At 34.5% G+C, this 19852-nt stretch overlaps 1 protein-coding gene across 25 annotated transcripts in view; it reads right to left on the bottom strand.

The window, feature by feature from the left end:
• PPHLN1 (periphilin 1) overlaps positions 1–19852 on the bottom strand; it is a 122114-nt gene that overhangs the window by 95442 nt on the left and 6820 nt on the right. For 8 of the 25 annotated variants that reach the window (XM_070494406.1, XM_070494414.1, XM_070494415.1 and 5 more), the window contains 3 exons: positions 16814–16856; positions 13568–13659; positions 1456–1620 (listed from right to left, as the gene is read on the bottom strand). In XM_070494406.1, the coding sequence (XP_070350507.1) occupies positions 1456–1620; positions 13568–13659; position 16814 (258 nt within the window). In that variant the 5' untranslated portion in view covers positions 16815–16856. The remainder of the gene's footprint in view (positions 1–1455; positions 1621–13567; positions 13660–16813; positions 16857–19852) is intronic. The other 17 variants (XM_014864271.3, XM_070494421.1, XM_070494422.1 and 14 more) reach the window with 3 other exon arrangements.

Genomic DNA, 19852 nt, shown 5'->3' with positions numbered 1-19852 from the left:
TGAGAATCCTAAGCATCTCAACTGGGCTTGTTTGTTTGAAGAGAATTTAAATAGAAAATGTATAAAGTATGAACACACATAATTTGTAACAATAATAGAAAAAATTATTGTTGAAGCACTACTATGCTACACGGTTTTAGAAAAAAATTATGTTCATGAAGATTCACACAAACTGGTCCAATGAATCCAAAATTCCCTATCTACACTAAATGGCCACAGGGTTTTCATAATAGGGATCACAACTTTATACTTAAGTAAGAAACAAATTGTTTCTTCCTGAGACTATGTGGAAGAACAGTCCCAATGGCAAAATCCAGTATTTCTAGAGTAGAGATAATGCATAATGTTTACTTTTCAACATCAAATCCCTCTTCCTAAAGGAACAGTGTGACATTTAAAAACTGAAAAAAACAATCAATTCTATGAGTAGTAAGGAAGCTGTAACATTCCAAACTTTAAAAACAAGCACAAGAAAAGACTGAATGGTCTCATTACCACTGTAGAATTGTCAAGGATCACTATGATGTAGTAGTAAGAGAAATGGACTCCTATACATACCCACCCTTGTAAACCACCTCACCTCCATTTCTTCAAGTGTAAAGTATGGAAACTAATTCCAACAGCCAATGTGAGGTCAAATTTCATGATAAACAATGTTTGAATATGTACTGTTAATTATAATATTATATAGTAGGGAAGGGGAAAAAAGAAAATGTAGGAAAACAGTCCAGTAGAGGAATGTTGTAAACATGCAACCTAGGTCAAAGGAATTGCAACAAGGAATAGTTTCAATCAAGTTCAATGACAGATTACTACAATAATAAATACAATACTGAATACTACAATAAATACATACTTCTAGATTACTAAAGATGACCAAGAGAAACAAAAAATATAATAGTAGTAATAGTAACAATAGCAGCTAACATTTAAAAAGTGCTTACTATAGTACAGGCAATGTTTTGAGTGCTTTCTGAGTTAGTAAGTAGACTTTAATAATAACTATAACAAAAATGAGACTGAGTCTCAAGAACTTTAACCCAACCTCACCCACAGCATTCCATCATGACGAAAATAATCAAAGTAATTATAACTGGGCACATCCAGTAAGAGAGGGTAACCATCTGCTCATCACTCATTGAGTACAAAGGCAATAAACAGATTACCTTTATCTGGTTCTGCAAATCCTTGCCAATTGAGGGGATAAAAAAGCAGGCTAGTTGGAATTAATGTCATGTAGAAAGAGCTATCCAGAGTGTTTACCCACTTCGCCCAGCACCCCAGGATTCTTGACTACCAGTTCCCATTTGACAGCTCCAGCAGGCAATTCAACAGAGCATCAAGCAGGAAGTGTTTATTCAACTGCCTCCATGGCCAGTCACATAAACTTCAAAAATTACATGATTTTTAAACTTATAAAAAATAACAATTAGTACATGGGGGAAATTTACATACTCCTCTGTGAGGTGGACCACTTCTTCGATCATGAGAAAAACTGCGGCCCTCGTCATAGTCTCGGTAATCAACATGACTGTAATATCTATTGTAGCTTCCTTCACCAGGTCTGTCTAGTAGTGGTGGTTTCTTTGGCACAATATTAACTACTCTATGGTAGCCATCCTAAAACAGACAAAAAGAAATATATAAAAATCACTAATTTCTCTATTTGGTTTTGGAAAGGTTTTTTAAAAGCACAGGAGTTCTTATCCTTAATCAAATTAGGGTAAATATATAAAGAAACAAAAACGCATTAATGAAATAACATGAACATAACTAATAGTAAGTTCTTCACATGGATCAAAGGAAATAAAACTGTTTAATGAAGAAAGCCAGGTGTTTAAAATAACATGCGGCAATGAGAAAAACCAATCATAAGCAAAAGAAAAGATACAATATCATTGTTTTGATAAAAAAATGCAGAAAGAATGCTACAGTAGCTCTAATCCCTAACTGCCTAGGAATTTTCAAAATAAAACCATTTAAGATAGCACACATCTTTAGCCTACTGTGTTTGAAGTATACTCTTCAGAAGAAATACAAGGTTTTTACACACAATCAACAGTAAACAGAGGTAACATTGAGCTAGAAAGACTGAAAGGAAACATTTTGCTATTTCTCCAGCAGCACTGGAGAGAGGAGAGCTTTTGACTTCACGGTTTTGGAAGCAAAATAAAATCTGATACAAAATTTCAACTAATTTTCAAAGTAATTGTTGTTAGTGTCTTAAAGATTTAGCAACTAACTGGATTTTCTGTAGGGGTTGGGAAATTGGACAGATGGAGAAGAACACATGTCTTAGGTTAGTGGCTGTCGGGAAATAACTGACAAAAATGATTACCACGAGTAAGAACTAGAGAGCTACAGAACACGTATCTATAATTAATCTTGTCTTGAGCATTCATGGTATGTCTTACTATCCAGTCTCAGACGAGATATATGTGAAAGAAATTAGAAAGCTATCAAAGTATAAGACAGACATGATCAATATGAGTTAACTAATTTGACAAAATGAAAAACCAAAACATAAAGCCCCACATTCAGTGCTGGTTACTTTAAGTCTCACTTTCATTATCTGTAAAACGAGACTGAGACTAATACCTACCTCCTGGGGTGGTTGTGATGACTAAATAAAAAACATTGTAAAGCATTTAGCGTAGCAGCGCACATGAAGTGCTCAAAAACGTTTGCTATTCTGATTACTACTTTTGCAAGTCTAAGGGAAAATAACAGCGTCTATTTCCTTAAATTACTTCTTTGCATTAATAACTACAACTATTCAGTTATTAAATTACAATATCCTATTCAAATTTCCCAAAAGGTAGGAAATTTGTCAGTGTGCTGGGAAAAAACAAAATCAACAGTTCATAAATATTTGAGAGCTAAAATGATCAACCTAATTTTTTTCCTTGGGGACATAAAGTAGTTTCCTTCTTTAGTATGCTAGACATTAAATTGCAAGATTTATTCTGTATGTTTACATAAAATGTGGTGCACAAATGAATTTATTGACCCTTTCTTCTAACTGTTATCTTTCATGGAGATTTCCATTAAATCTAAGGAAATATTGAGCATCTAAAAAATTTGGCATTAGCAACATTACAATTTACAGCATTTTCTTATTCAAAATTTGTCACTCATACAGTTAGAATCACTGATTTCTCCAATTCCAAGCAACCATAAAATTCCATTCCACAATATCCATGTTTGTTTGCACGTGCTTATTTGGAGGGATGGTGGGGGAGTATGCGTGTCTAAACACTTCAACGAATAGAGTGCTTATTACTTTACCAAGCAGCCTCTTCCTTTGTTCAACTCCCCCAATTACTAGAAGTTATTTCAGAATTGTAAAATATATATGGTAAAACTTCCAAAGAAGCAAAACTCAAATCACATTTATATATTTAACAAACTGTTTTTACAAACGGTTTTCAAATAAGTGAAAAAAATCATTCCAAAGTCGTTAATCAGCAAAGAAAAAACTCCTAATGATAGCTCTATTATCTAGCAATGAAGATCAAATTGACATTTTCTACATGTTTTGAGAAAATGTTCAAATATAAGTACAATATACCATCTCTGCTATGTAGGCATCTAATCTTAAAGAAAATTCCCTAGCTATATGAAAAGATTTAAGGAAATGAAGATTACTACAGGAGTCTCTGACAATGCAAGACTGTGTTTTCAAAGAGAGTTCATATTTTATTCAGATATATCATTCAAGGGTTTCTTTTTCTTTCCAATAAAATCCATGATGAGAGGCACAGATTTCCAAATTTTTCTTTCAAAAGCTTATATTATTAAGAAAGTTCAAACAGTATTTTATATTACCTGTAATGCCAGACCTGAATGGAAATACCACCACTATTTGAAATTCTTGTACAAATCATACATAGAGCTATAAGCATGTAATTTTCCTATCTAAATGCTAACAGAAGTACACAAGCCTTCAGGTATTGATAGGTTTGGAACCTTCATTTTAGAAATATCTTAGAAAACAATGGCACCATTACATACAAACAAGAAATAAAAATTATGACATAAAAAATATCTTTAAAAGTTTTTAAGATAACAGGATCATTTTCAATTATTTTAAAAAAGAACTCAATGGAATTGAAACATTTCTATTATTTAAAATGCAGATATTTCAAATCTTGAGTTGGGACATAAAATCTCAATTTACCTCAATGAAATAAATTTTCACCACTTCTGTTCATTATGAAAAAATCTACAACATCCCTATTAATTAAACAGATCAGAGTAGACCAATTCAATATAATTGTTGCATAATTATGCCATATATCAATTTTCTGTGGATATTACTAGAATTTCCAAAATTACATGTAGAATCTATCAGATTTGCTCCTCCAAAGTTAGTGTTAATGGTATGGTCAATCAGTCCAAAAATAAAAAGTCTATGTAGCTCATACAAAATAAAAAGCCTATTTTAATTAATCATTTATCTACTCCGGCAGGATGTAGAAAGCAAAGACTTGCATATAAACTTAAATACTTTTTCGAAACGTTCTAATTCTATGAAATTTAGACTTCCATATTTGTCATTATCTTAGGGGTGAAACAATTCCTACCCCAAGGCCCTCTGAGTTTCTGAAATAAGGATTGTTCACAGTTTGCTTGTGCTAATGAAAATCTGATCAGATTAAGATACATATTAAATTAGTTTTGCAATTTTAAAATCTGAAATGGTGATTGTGTTTTGTTACAAAATAAGGAATTATTTTTTTTTTCTTTTGACGAAGATCAGCCCTGAGCTAACATCTATCCCAAATCCTCCTCTTTTTGCTGAGGAAGATTGGCCCTGAGCTAATATCTGTGCCCCTTCCTCTATTTTATATGTGGGACGCCTGCCACAGCATGGCTTGATAAGCAGTGCATAGGTCTGCACCCGGGATCCAAACCATCAAACCCTGGGCCACCGAAGCAGAGCACTCTAACTTAACCACCATGCCACCAGGCTGGCCCCAGCAATTATTCCTTAATTTGCTATAAGTTTAAATTTAATATAACTACCTGCTATGAGAAATGCTTTCGTTTTAGTAACTAAAAGCACCAAGTCTGATGGTTTTGTTTGATTCAATATATATAAAAATCTGTGTCAAAATTTCCACACTGTTTAGTCTCATTATTAGCTGGGCACAAATTGTGAGGAATACTACGTTTCTTTAAAATCACTTATATGCCACTGTCATTAAAATATACTTTGCACTCATTATAATACAAAAAAATCTTACTTAAAATTAAAAAATTTTAATATATAAGCCCCCTGCCCTTAAGCATCCTTATCTTTTAGAGACACACAATGAAATATTTACTTGCATTTGAAAATGGTATCATGGATTTACTTCAAAATAATCTGAGAGGGAAGAAGTGGTGGAGGCATAGACAAAACAGATTGACCGTGAGTTGATAACTGCCGCTTGGATGATTTCTTCATGGGAAGTTCATTATATTGTCTACTTTCGTATACTCAATTTTTGCCATTATCAAAACTCAAAAACAACTAAAACACACTAACCTACCAGCAAAATAACTAAGTATGATGGCACATGTAAATAACACAATTAACTTACAGATTGAATGCAAGCTTATGGGCACAGAACCCTCACCTGTCTTATTCACTGCTCTATTCCCAGCACTTGTAACAGCACTTGGCACACAGTAAGCACCACATACATAATATATATTCTGCTTGGCTGTCTTAATTTTATATTACTTGTGGCATCATATGCACTGTACTAGAAAAGTACCACAAAACCACACCTAACTAAAAAACTCTATTACACAGGCTAGTAAACTTTTGCTATCATAAGTTTGAGGTTTCCTCACTTACATCCCTCAGATTTTGTGACATGAATTTTTATTGTAGTACTTATTGGTTTAAATTCACTCACTGAATTTCCAATGAAATATTGGTGTTTTGATGTTTCTGGGTCATTTCAACAGCTTTTGGGAACAATGGGTCAAAATTTGAAACTGGAACTGCCCCCAGAAATTTAGGACATACTGTTACAGAATGTAGCCACAAATTGATCATATCTCTCTGGAAATAGTGACAACAAAAAGAAAGTTATGTTCTTGCAATTCTGTCAGCCAAGAAAGTATAATACCTCCTAGGGCAGCTCTCCACAGAGGAGCACTACTAAATCAAAACTCAGCCAAGGAACACTGAAGATTCTCATTTCATGTATGTAATTTTCACATTAAAAACACTGGAAAAAAATTGCACTTTAGCTAATGAGTGCACTGTTATCCACAGTTTACTTTGAAATATATCCAAAAGCTCAGGTAGATTAAGTCAATGGGTAAAGGACAGTTAGAAGGATAAATATATGATAAAGCAAGTTTAGTAAAATATTGATAGTTGAATCCAGGTGGTGAGTAAATAGGGGTTCACTATAAAATTCTTTCGATTTTGATGTATGTTTGAAAACTTTCATAATAAAATATTGGGAAAAGTTGTACTTTCATGGGTAAATTTACATGAACAGTGGCTACATAAAATAATAATAAAATGTGGGGCATAAAGAGAATAGGAATTAAAATACGCATGTGAACATTTTAAATAAAAGTGTTTCATGAAATAAGGGTGGGAAGAAAAGGAATATTTCCACATTAATACATTTTAAACAATATAATATGGAATATGTATGTAATTGAATTGCTAAATTAATTAGACTTGACTATTTCAAGTTGGATAAAAGAAAGATTTCTGGATTATATTTTGGATACATTTATCTATTTTTTCCTTTTTTTTCCTTTTTATTGCAGTAACATTGGTTTATAACATTATATAAATTTCAGGTGTACATCATAATATATTTCAATTTCTGTGTAGATTACACATCATGTTCACCACCCAAAGACTACTTACACTCCATCACCACACACAGGTGCCTGATTACCCCTTTCACCCTCTTCCTCCCCCCTTCCCCTCTGGTAACCACGAATGCAATCTTTGTCTCTCTGCGATTGTTTGCTGTTGTTGTTATCGTCTACTTATGAGTGAGATCACACGGTATTTGACTTTGTCCCTCTGACTTATTTTGCTTAGCATAACACACTCAAGATCCATCCATGTTGTCACAAATGGCTGGATTTCATTGCTTTTTTATGGCTGAGTAGTATTCCATTGTGTATATATACCACATCTTCTTTATCCTTTCACCCCTTGATGGGTACCTAGGCTGCTTCCAAGTCTTGGCTATTGTGAGTAATGCTGCAATGAACAAAGGGGTACATGTATCTTTATGCATTTATGTTTTCATGTTCTTTGGATAAATTGGGTACATTTATATTTGAGAATATATGGAACAGATATCTGTCCCATATATTTCCTACAAGGCCTCAGAAATTAAAATAAGTCACGTTCTAAATTCCCTAAAGAATTTATTTATTATTTTTTTTCTTTTTCTCCCCAAAGTCCCCCCTGTACATAGTTGCGTATTTTTAGTTGTGAGTCCTTCTAGTGGTGGCATTTGGGATGCCACCTCAGCATGGCTTGATGAGCAGCGCCATGTCTGTGCCCAGGATTCAAACTGGCGGAACCCTGGGCCGCCGAAGTGGAGTGCGCGAACTTAACCACTTGGCCACAGGGCCAGCCCCAAGAATTTATTTTCGATTGGCTAAACACTCTAACCAATGACAAGAATTGTAGAAACACTCAACTATCCCAAGGAAATATATATATATTGTTATATAACTACTTAATTATAAAACCTAATTACATAACTCATTTAACTGAATGTGATAGAAAAATTTTTAAAAAATACAATGTTGCTGCTCTTGACATCACTATCCTCAATCTTTACAATTCTCACTGCAACCAAGATTAGAAAATCTTTACTTAATATGTATTTGTTAAAGAAATAGAAAAAGAAGGCAGAGAGAAGCAGATAGGACGGCTTCAGCGCCAGTTGTACTACAGTACCCAGAATAGACACGGCTAGTGTTTTGAGCCTAGCAGAACCTCTAAAAACTCTGAAACTGAAACTTGCCCCCCATTTTACAATAAGCCAATGAAAAATGGACATTTTACGTCGCAACTTCATTTAAATGTTCCATATTAGCTACCTGTCCTCCATCAAGTTAACAAGATGGACTCACACAACTGGAATTTTATCGGTATCTAAAAGCCTTTCTGTCACAAAACTTGATAAAGGCTAAGAAATCAGATAAGCCCACAGAAATTACAAGCTAAATAGTAGAAAGCATGCTTTTAAAAATAAGGGCCTTATAGACATCTAGAATATAAACGTAGATATTCTGTGATAACCAATTTCCCCCCAGTAGAGGAATACACGTGTATGCTTACATGCAGACTCTCTGGAGTGTACCTCTTTGGGCTTTAGTCTCCTATCTATCTACTCAAGTTTAAGACCAAACAAAAATCTATGTAAAAGCACCTTATAAAAGTAACTTCTTACTGATACAGAAGTGATTTTAAAAGTGCTAAAATAATGTCTGGTAAATGTGTCGAGTTGTACATTGAAGAGAAGTTTCTCAATACTCAAATTCAGTATAACATAATATCAGCACCAAGATACGTGTCCAATTGCCTTCCCAGGTTTATCAAAGCTAGAAGCTCACAAAATAGCTCCTTCTAGTAATGAGGTCATACTAGTGTAGCAGGGACCTTCTCAAGGTCCCCTTTCATGTCATACTTTATGTCATATTCAATACTTCCTCCAATACATTTCTTATGTATCTCAATTGGGAATGAATGGGGCAAAGGGAGAAGTAAGAAAAAAAGAGAAATGCAATAAAATTGCTTTTCTATTAGAAAACAGAATCCAAAGATAAAAAATAAAACACTGTCTTTCTCTATCCCAAGAATTAATGTTAGTGGGTTCTCACTTTTTAAAGGATTAATTAAAGTTTCATATTTAGAAAAAAAGATTGTACCTTTTCAAAACTTTAAATCAAGTTTTTATTGAGGTACGACACACATACAAAAAAGTGTACAAGTCATAAACGTACTCCTGGATAAATTCTGACAAGTTAATCACACTGTGTAATTACCACCCAGATCAAGAAACTGAACATTCCCAGCTTGGCAAAAGCCTTCCTGTGCTCTCTCCCAGTGACTACCTGTCTCCCAAAAGTAACCACTTTCCTGGCTACTCATGCCTCTTTTGAAATTTAATATAAAGGGAAGCATACAGAATATACTCTTGTGCCTTGCTTCTTTCTTTCAGTACTGTGTTTGTGAGGTTCATAGTTGCTGCATTTGGCAGCTGTCCATTCATTCTTACTGCTATGTAACTGCACAATTAACTTATCCACTCTACTGTTGGATATTCAGATTGTTGCCAGTATGGAGCTCTTATGAATAATGCTGCTTGTGAACATTCTTGTATATATCAATATGCTATACCAATACAGTTTTTTAAATAACATCAGGTGATCTCTGCTTTGTAAGCAAATATTTTAAAACTTTTAATAAGTTATATTTTTATTAGATCCAAAGTCAGAAATGACAAGTTTACTGATTTACATTTCTAGTTCTAGTGTCACTTATCAAACAGTTTAATCCAAGGATTCAGTGGGTCCATAAAATCTGAGGTGAACATAAAATTACTTTTTTACCTAAATGTAGGCAACAAACACCACAATAGCAATTGCGGTATCTGTGGCTTCATCACTAACAGAAATCATAGATAGTTTTATATCATGTCACAGCTGCCTCAAATATCTCAAAATATCACTCACACTCATCACTACTTTGAAAATATAGCAATAAAAGCCCCCACTAGCTCTTGATATTTAATGACCTACTATACTAAAGTAGTATATATTACTACAGCACAAATTTGGCTTTTAATAGTTTGATAATTATATTCAAATATAAGTAGTCTCCTTTAATTCTGTGTATTTTACAGTTTTAAAAATGCTTTTCTGGTGGCCAGCCCCGTGGCCGAGTGGTTAAGTTTGCATGCTCCACTTCAGCAGCCCAGGGTTTCACTGGTTCTGAACCTGGGCGTGGACATGGCATAGCTCGTCAGGCTATGCTGAGGTGGTGTCCCACATAGTACAACCAGAGGCACTCACAACTAGAATCTACAACTATGTACTGGGGGACTTTGGGGAGAAGAAGAAAAAAAAAACAGCAGATTGGCAACAGATGTTAGCTTAAGGCCAATCTTTAATTAAAAAAATGCTATTCTGAGAAGGGATCCACAGACTTCACCAAACCACTAAAGGTTAAAAGGGCACAAAAGATTAAGAACCTATGCTTCATTTAACTACAATGTAGGTGGGAACATAGAAGGCAAAAGGATAATGTTCAAGATCCATTAAAGGAACATAATATATAAAGGGGAAGGGAAGGTTTTAAATTACTAACCAAAATAAGGCCAAGTTCACCAGAAAAAACGTATCTGAGTCTTGTGGAGGGGGGATGTGGGAACACAGAAGGATTTATAAACTAGGAGAGGCTGAGTGGGGGGACAGAGAAACCAACGTAATGGAATTAAAAGAAGAAAAAGGAAAGGAATGAACCCGTACAAGGTCTGGGGATATTCTGTGCTCTCAAAAGGAAAAAAGCAACCCAGGCTCCTCCTCCTCTAGGAGGAACCAAGTAGCCAGAGACCTTAAGGAAGTAAGGTTTACCTTTAGACAGAGACAGTTGAGTACATCTAGGCTGATTTTAATGGCAATTGTGATATAAAATATTCTCTATCTGCTTACTGCTGATAAAATTATTTTAAAAAGGAAAAAAGCCTCTCTTTCACATTTACACACACACAAATGGTATAAAATGAAAATGTTTGAGTTTATTTAGATTTTACTACAATATCCTCATTCATTGAGCATTTTCATCACCTGTCATCTTCACCTCAACACCTGTCTCATCAGTGACTTCAGTGTTCATCTACAATCCTATTTCGTAACCCTGCATATAAGAATCACCTGATGAATTTTTAAACAACACTGATGTCTAGGTCCTACCCACAGAGATTACGACTTAATTATCTGAGATGAGGCACATACACTGGTATTTAAGAGCTCTCTAGGTGATTTTAACGTACAGCGAAGAGTGAGAGCCTCTAATCGAAATCACTGATCCAAAAATCTAGCCTCAAAGTTTTTTTGATGTCAATTCCCATGACCTACACCCATCCTCTATTCCCACCACCATACACTGGACTTTAATCACTCAGAACTGTTCTGTCTTGGAAACTCTACCCTCCAAAATACTAATTGCCTATCTTTCTGCTATACCCTGGTCTTCAATCTCACTAGGCCTTTCTTGTCCCTCAATCCCTCACTTCTTTCAGTCCATTGTCCCTCTCACAGCCTTTCCCTTTCTTAAATCAGTCCACATGACATAATATATTACCTCAATAATTCTCTGGTCAGAACCTTCAATATCGTTATCTCCCTGGTCCACCATTCATCTTGCAATCTTAAGTCAACACAACAACTTGCTTTCTCCACTCCTAAACTGGGCTACTTAGGTAATAAAGCACACAATCCTGCAGACTGGTGCCCTCTTAAAATTTACAGTGCACAGACTTACTGGCCTCTAGTAAGTCTTTTTAAATGTCTCTGGTCAGGAGACACCTAAGTGGCTACTCCAAAACTTCAGTGCGGGCCTCAAGTCTCCCTCCACCTCCTCAACTGTCAATAGATGATCCTGCCACCTGTTACTTCAGAGAAAAACGAAGGCTATTAGATATGAACTTTCTCAAATCCATTCTCACACAAACAATGACCTAACTAGAGGTCTGGAGGGTCCTTCTTATTTATCTTTATGACACTAATATAACTGAGTATCCCCATCTTAGCACTCCCTCTTCCCCAGCTTGCCTAGCCATAGCCTCCTGGCAGGTCTCTCTACTTCCAATCCTAACAGTTCTTTAAACCAACTTCCACTGCAGTCTCTGCTATGATGTAACACAGCATGCATACATACTGCAGAACGGTGTAATGAAGGTCTTATATCATAACTTTTTCCATGATTTCATCATGAGTATTTCCCACTGATGTCTAAAATTATATTTCTCTATATAAATCCCTGCCTACAGTTTATGGCTTCTAAAATATTCTATTGAGTTCTATAAATGTTATACCATTCAACACTGAGAATTGTTTTGAAGATTAGGAAGTTCATATATAAAATTCCTCACTTACAGTAAGCAGGTACTAGTCAAATGTATATTATAATAAATTACCATTTAAAGTAAGTTATCTCCTCTCCGAAAATACCTTATATTATAATTGGAGCCACATAAATACGTTACATTAAAAGAAAGAAAAACTTAATCAGAAAACAAAAAAAAAAGGTAATCCCCCAAAACTGAAAACAAAATAACAGAAACCTAACTATATATCCAGTTGGTGGGATAACCACACAGGAAATTATTTTAAGCATTTTTGAAATACAAATTCCTAATGGGATATATCCTTGGGCAGGTGAGGGTCCTAAAAATAAATTTTTTTTAAAAAGTCATCCCTTTTCCCATCCCTGTATTAGTCCCACATCATGTTTATTATATCACTTGTTTGTTGTTCTAGGTAAACTATAAAATAATTTTATCAAGTTGAAAAAAATTTAAAAATTGAGATTTTGAGTAGAACATAAAGGCTATAAATTAACCTGGAAAGAAATGACATATAGTAATAATTAAGTCTGCTCATTCTGAAATATGGTAGGCCTCTTCATTTTTTCCATCTTAAATCATTTTAGATCAACCCCAACCTAAGCTGTAACCAAAGTCAAATGACAACCCTGAAGATGACACCACTCATCTAAATGGGCTGTAGGATTTACTTATGATATATAAGTAAAAAACAACTAACATATAAACAAATATCTGTGACTTCTGATGGTGTATAATAAATCCATAATATATCCACATACCATCACCACAAGCCCCATCCCCTGGTGCTTAGAATGGGCCTGTGTAAAAGGTCAAGACTGATGACTTCTTGACCTTCCCCAAACCCTCCCTTGGGTCTCTATAGAGGATTTTCATTAACCACTGAGCTCCTCCTATGTGCCAGGTACTAGATATAGTGCTGGGAATACAAAAATAAGCAAAACAGCAAGCTCCTTGAGAAGAGAACCTGGTTCAAAATTGCCACTTCCCAAAGCAACAAAGAGACAAGCAGTAGGACAGAATACCAGAAGCCGCCCGCCTGCCCCGAGCTGCCCCTTAGAATTTCACAGATCCAACTTGCAAACATTTTTAGGAATACAGAAAAACAGGTAACAGTCAATAGTAAGAGCACATGCTCAAATACTTCTTTGTTAAATGATGGTCTGACCTTTGTCAAACTTCAAGTTTTCTTTACAAATTAAATTCAATGTAAACCCTCCATTTTAGAAATTTAAGGAAGAAATATAAAATACAGATTTTCTACATAAATAAAATGTTGCCTTCTATTTTCAAACTTTTAACTTTTAAAAGATATGCTTCATCTATCTATATTTCAAACTAGACTGGCAAATTTTTGATACTTGAAGATTTTAAGAGGCCTAGCTTTGGAGTACCAAATTCACTTAGACACTAGGTTTTGAATTATCCTACATGTAGGAGCAACTTACACTGGGGTGACTTCGAGGAGGTACGCGTTCTCTTGGAAGTCTGTCATAGTCATACCGTCCCTCAGACCACATTTCATTTCTTCTGTAAGCCACTAAAGAATAAAAAAGAAACCAAAGAATTAGGGTTTTTATGTTATTAGGAAGTAATAGAGAAGATAACAAAGGAGTAAATGATTACTTTCCAACACAAATATTTTCCAGATACTTAAGGAAAAAAAACATAAGCAACCAAAAGGAAAAAAGAATGATTAAAGCAGTTCTTCCAATTTTGAAATTTTCTTTTAAAAAATATATAGTAGAAAGCCCCACCTTCCTTCTATTTCCAAGGCTATTTAAAGCTTCAGAGAGCTTTTTCCCCTCTATTGTGGAAGGAAGGGCCATAGGACCACAAATATTTCTTCATTCTCATATAGTAAAAATTAGAAAATATTCGTTTTAATGAATAGGTGAAAAGGCTGATAAGCAATGTTACTCCTATTCCTGGTAGATGATTTGTATAATATTACTTTTTTGCTTTTCTACATTCTTAGAGCTTATATCTTCTCTATATATGTTCAATGAAGTGGTTTTAACCGAAAAAAGTGTTCAACAATCCTATAAAAACACACTCAACAACAAACCAGCTGAAACAAACCACTCTTGATTTTGTTTATAAAGCTATAGATTTATTTTAATGTAAAGACACTCTCATAAAATTTGAAATTAAAAGTTCTGTCAGCATTTTTCATATTTGGGATGTAGAGAGAGGCTTCCTACTTTGACTGAGAGCCAACGTGTTCTGGGTAGGGGGCTAATGCAGTGTATTAGACTCCAGATGAAAATAGGTCTGTGAACAGACAGAAGACAAGGTAAGCAAGGCAAACAGGAGAGAAGATGAGAATAGGGTGCAGGAAACAGCCTAAAGGTCATTTATATGAAATGGTGGTACAGCAGATCAGAGGTTGGCAAACTTTTTTGTAAAGAACCAGACAAATATTTTTGGCCCTGCAGGTCACAGGTCTTTGTCACAACTACTCAATTCTGCTATTATAAATAAAAGCTGCCATAGGTAATATATATAAATGTACAGGTGTGGCCATGTTCCAATAAAATTTTCTTTAGAAACAAGCAGGCAGCCCACAGGCAGGAGCCTAACAACCCCTGGAGTAGATGACAAATGGGTAACAGGGCAGAACCAGAAGAGAGTGAAGTAATCACGGAGCAGGTTCTGAGCCAAGAATTGTGAACCATCCTGAAGTTTAGGCGGATGATCACGAGCAAGAAGTGAAAAGGGGACAGGTACTAACTTAGGGCCTTTTAGTACACAGAAAATAGGGTCACAAGTCCAGATGCATAGTCCACATATTGTGAAGAAGAAAAACATTTCAGAGAAGGTATACATCAAAAGATTTCTGGCAGCTCTTCATGATGCAATACTAAAAAGGGAAAAAGGGGATGGACATCCCATTTTGGCAGTACAGAATACTAACAGTTTAGGTCAGTTTAGGCTAAAGAAAATGCAAAGGCTGGAAGAAAAGAGCAATATTTTTTGACATATCATAGTACAAACACTCTTAATTTTCTCTGTAAAAACAAGCCTACAATATTTTCTAATACAAAAAGATCCAATAAAATGAACTAACCAAAGATGCCTAGAGAAACCATAACTTCTTTAAGTTACAAATTAGCTTTTAATGTTATGCATAAATCAACGTGAATTCTAAGTCTTCCATTAGACATCATTAACAATGTTATTTCAAAGTAACCAGTCTTTTAGGTACAAGAACTGATGGAGGCTTGAAAGGAAAAGAAATTATCAACGTTATTCCTCTCTTCCACCTTTACCAAAGGAACCAAAGGTTTCAGTCTAAAGAATGAGTTCGATTTTTATCCTACTTAAGACACAGTACAGAGAGATAGTAACAGCAACAAATAGAAATCAAATCACAGGAGAAAATGAACAACTCCAAAGACAAATGGACATATAATATGAAGACAGTTCACAAAAAAAGAAATACAGTGGCTCAATCTTTTGAAAAGATGCTGAACTTTCTTCAAAATAAAGAAGATAAAAACTAAAAGTGGGCCAGCCCCAGTGGCCTAGTGGTTGAGTTCAGCGCACTCTGCTTCAGTGGCCCAGGTTCAGCTCCCAGTGGCCAGGCTGTGGCAGCAACTCACATACAAAAAGAGCAGGGCCAGCCCCGTGCCCTAGTGGTTAAGTTTTGCACGCTCCACTTCAGTGGCCTCAGTTTGCGCATTTGGATCCCAGGCACAGATCTACACCACTCATCAGCCATGCTGTGGTGGCAACCCATGTATAAAATGAGGAAGACTGGCACAGATGTTAGTTCAGGGCTAATGTTCCCCAAGCAAAAAAAAGACGAAGATTGGCAACAGATGTTAGCTCAGAGATAATCTTCCTGAGCAAAAAAGAAAAAAATAGTATAATGGAGTACTAATTTCCACCCAAAGCTCTGCAAAAATCAAACTGCTTTGACGAGAGTAAGTACAGCAACTCTCATACATTAATGAAGGAAGTATAATTTGGTAAAGACTGGGAACAATTTGGCAACATCTATTAAAAATGTTAAATGCACATATGCTTTAACCTGGTAATTCTACTTCTATGTATACTTGTACATCTGCAGAGGAAAGACTGAAAGCTACCTATAATGCCCAGCAGGAGGGTACAGATTAATTAAAGCATGTACATTCATCTAGAGAAATATTACCCAAACCATTTCAAAAGAGTAAAGCCATACATAACAATACAGAAAGATTGACAAGATACATTGCTAAGTAAAAAAGAGTAAAGGGCAGATTAATATGTAGAATATGCTGCCACTTTCGGAAAAAAGGCAAGATATGAGTATATATGCATATGCACAGACTGGAAATATAAGCAAGAGCATGTACCAGTGCCCACCTCTGGGGAGCACACTGGAAGGTTGGGGTACAGAGGGTGAATACTGTCACTACATAATGTTTTATACATCCTATTATCTATTATAAAAATAATTAACTGTTTTTAAAGGTCCTGAAAATCATTCAATAAGCATAACATGTCAAGTGATAGCAAAAATTATGACTATAAATTAATAAACTAAAGTAGAACATAAGCAAAAATAAGATTTTGTAATTAATGAGAAAAATTACAAGCGCTCTATAGAAATACTTTATAGTTTCTTAACTAGATATAACACTAAAATATTGAAATTTAATGGCTTCTCACAAAAAAAATGTAAGAATAACTACTATACTACTTACTTGAGTCCTTTCAGGAATCAAATATAAAGTTTTCAACAATCTCCTGTGGGAGGGGGGAAAAATACAGACATAAGGATTTGTGTCTGTATAAACCAACCAAAGGAAAAAGATAATTAAACCTTCATTATTTGTATAAATAAAACTCTCAAAATAAAAAATTATGGGTATTAATAAGCCAAACTCCCTTCAAACACACCATTGAAAATAGAAGATAATATTTTGACCACCAGAGGCCACCCAAGTTTCATAAAAACAACAAAATTATGAGAATTCTAGTCCTAATTTTACCAGTTGAGAGCTGGGCAAGGCATTTCTCTTATCCTTATCTCTAAAGAGACTGCACTAGATGTTTAAAGTCATTTTAATCTAGAATATTAACACAACTGGCTTTAAAAGATCTCACATATTAAAAAAAAAAAACCTGCCATCCTTACTCTGGAAATCTTTATAGTTTTAATATTGGTAATAAATGGTCCCATGTTTAAAAGTAATCCCAAAATCAAGGCAACAATCATCAACTCATCAAAGAATACTAAACTTACTAAGTAAAAATTTGATGGAGAACTTTTTAATGACTTTCCCCCAAAATAAAGTACACTGAACAAGCTTAAGTAACAGGAAACAAACAAACAAAAAAACGGGCAATGTGTGGTTCATGATGAAAACTGTAAATCTATGAAATGTTCTTACCTTCAAAGAAAAAAAAAGTGAATCTAAATCTACTCAAGCCTGTGGTTCTACCTACCACTTCACATGAAATGCAAAGGATAAAGGAGTGGCTCCACTAGAAAGATCAGGCTCACCTAACTGCTGCACAGAGACCTTGTGAAGTGTCTCTCTTGCTGAGTGCAGAAATGAGACTGTGTGCATAGTCTTAAATTTAGAGGTCACTCCTGATCTAGTTGCCTTTTTCAGCCTGATAGTTTGGAAGACAAATGAAAGAATTTTATTGCAATTACCTCAAAGTACTTCTACTTTAATTATTCAATCCACAATTTATAGAAGCTAAAAAAAAAAGGCAGCAAAAAAGTAAAAGTATATAACTTGGATGAAAACCTAGCAACTGGAAACAAAGCAACTAGAACGAGGCAAAAAACAGAAATATAACCATGCAGGAATTCAAAAGAGGATTGTCTAGAATATACATCATCAAGAGACAAGAAACCAACTAAATTCTTTTCTGGAAGAGCTAACTATGAACAAATGAATCAAAGAGCTAAAATCCAGAGATGCCTCAAGAAATGGAAGCAGAAAAAAAAATCTAAATAAAAGTAAATTTATCTGATAGAGAGTTATCATTTAAAAGTTGTGTGGTTTAAGTTTGGGAAGATGAAAAGTGTTGGATGGTGGTGATGGTTGCACAACAATGTGATGTACTTAATACCACTGAGTTGCACAATTAAAAATGGTTAAAATGGTAAATTTTACGTATATTTTACCACAATAAAAAAATTTTTAAAAGAAATGTGAATTTAGCCGGCATCAAACCCCCAAGTGAATTTGTTGAATGTAACAATCACTTCTGCAAGGCATCAATCTGTATATTGAACTTAATTTCTACTAGAAACAAACAGCATCCATGAAACAGCTAGACACTGCACTACTGTTACCACAATTTCAACTCCTACAGTTAATCCTGTAACGGTTTTGTATATTTGACTCCATACCTGAGGATGCCCCAATAGAGTATTCATCTTACAGGGAGCTACAGAAATCAGTTTCAAGTAGAAATGTTTAGTAAATAAAGTAAATAAATTCTCTTTACTTCAAAAAGCTGACAATTTTTAAAGATCTTAATTAAAAATTTTAATTACCATACGTATCTGAATAATTTAATAAAATTAGTTTACAAATAATAATAAATTGCTTACATGTCTATAATATGGTGATTAAATACAGACAGGCTATAAAGTAATCACCTATAATCAATTATTTCATTTTTTTAAGTTATATCTTACTGGTGAGTATACTAAAATATTACTATCTTTACAGAATCTGCAGGTAGTTTTTAAATGTACTCTCACTATACTATATTGCTTTTAGAAAACAGCATTATCAGAATATAATGCTTTATTGTTATGTAAATTACTATATATTTTCAGAATAAAGAATATAAAAGAACATAATATGATGGTAAAATTAAATAGAGTTTGATGTAGCAAAATAATTAGCACCCATTAGTACAAAACACCCCAAAAAGTCAAACAGCACTGGTGAGGCCCATGTCCAATTATTAAACTTCTTTCATCCTTAAGAAACCTATATAATTGGGGAAGGCAAGAAAATAAATAGAAGATTCCATATGCAACCTTGTACTGTTAGGAAAACAAAATCAAAGACAGATTAATGATAAAGTATAAAAGCAAAGAAAGAATATTGGGCTGTAAAGAAGATGGGTCTTAAGCTGGAACTTGAATTAAGACAACAGAAAAGGGCAAAGGTATTAGAGGAGGATGAGATGATAATGAAGGTACTCTAGGGCAACTAGGGAAGAGACTATTCCAATATCACCTTAAATTCAAATAGCACCTTGTAATTTTCAAAGGATTTTAAAATAGCTGATGAGTACAACAACTTTCTGATTAGCAGCACATGTTGTTTATGACATTATCCCAATTTAGGAAATTGACCCATCCCACAACCAGAAGCCAATCAGCTAAATTTAAACAAAGGTGCTCTGATTCACAGTGAAATGATTATGTTACTTTCAGGCATCATCATTTCACTAATCTCCTCCCATCAGTGGAATCTCAGAAGAACTCCCAGTAAAGTTCTCAGATCCAACAGAATATGAAAACTGAAGAAGAAGACTGGAAAATCACAATTAGGCAGAGAATCCTAATTGAATTAGGATTCAGTGTGAAGAATGTAAGCCTCATTTAGAAGTTTGCTAGTAACTACTTTTAAAGTATAAAAATCTCATTCTCTTATGCCATATTCAATAAAGAGAGTTTGTTTAATATACCATCATGGTATATTCAATTCCAGAAAGAAATAAGGCTTTCATAGAGCACTCCATTAGGGTACCCAACCACTGTT

Source organism: Equus asinus, chromosome 22, assembly GCF_041296235.1.
Source record: "Equus asinus isolate D_3611 breed Donkey chromosome 22, EquAss-T2T_v2, whole genome shotgun sequence".
In the NCBI taxonomy this organism is placed as follows: domain Eukaryota; kingdom Metazoa; phylum Chordata; class Mammalia; order Perissodactyla; family Equidae; genus Equus; species Equus asinus.
Note: the sequence above shows the minus strand (reverse complement) of the source record. Positions and strands in the feature narration are given on the sequence as shown.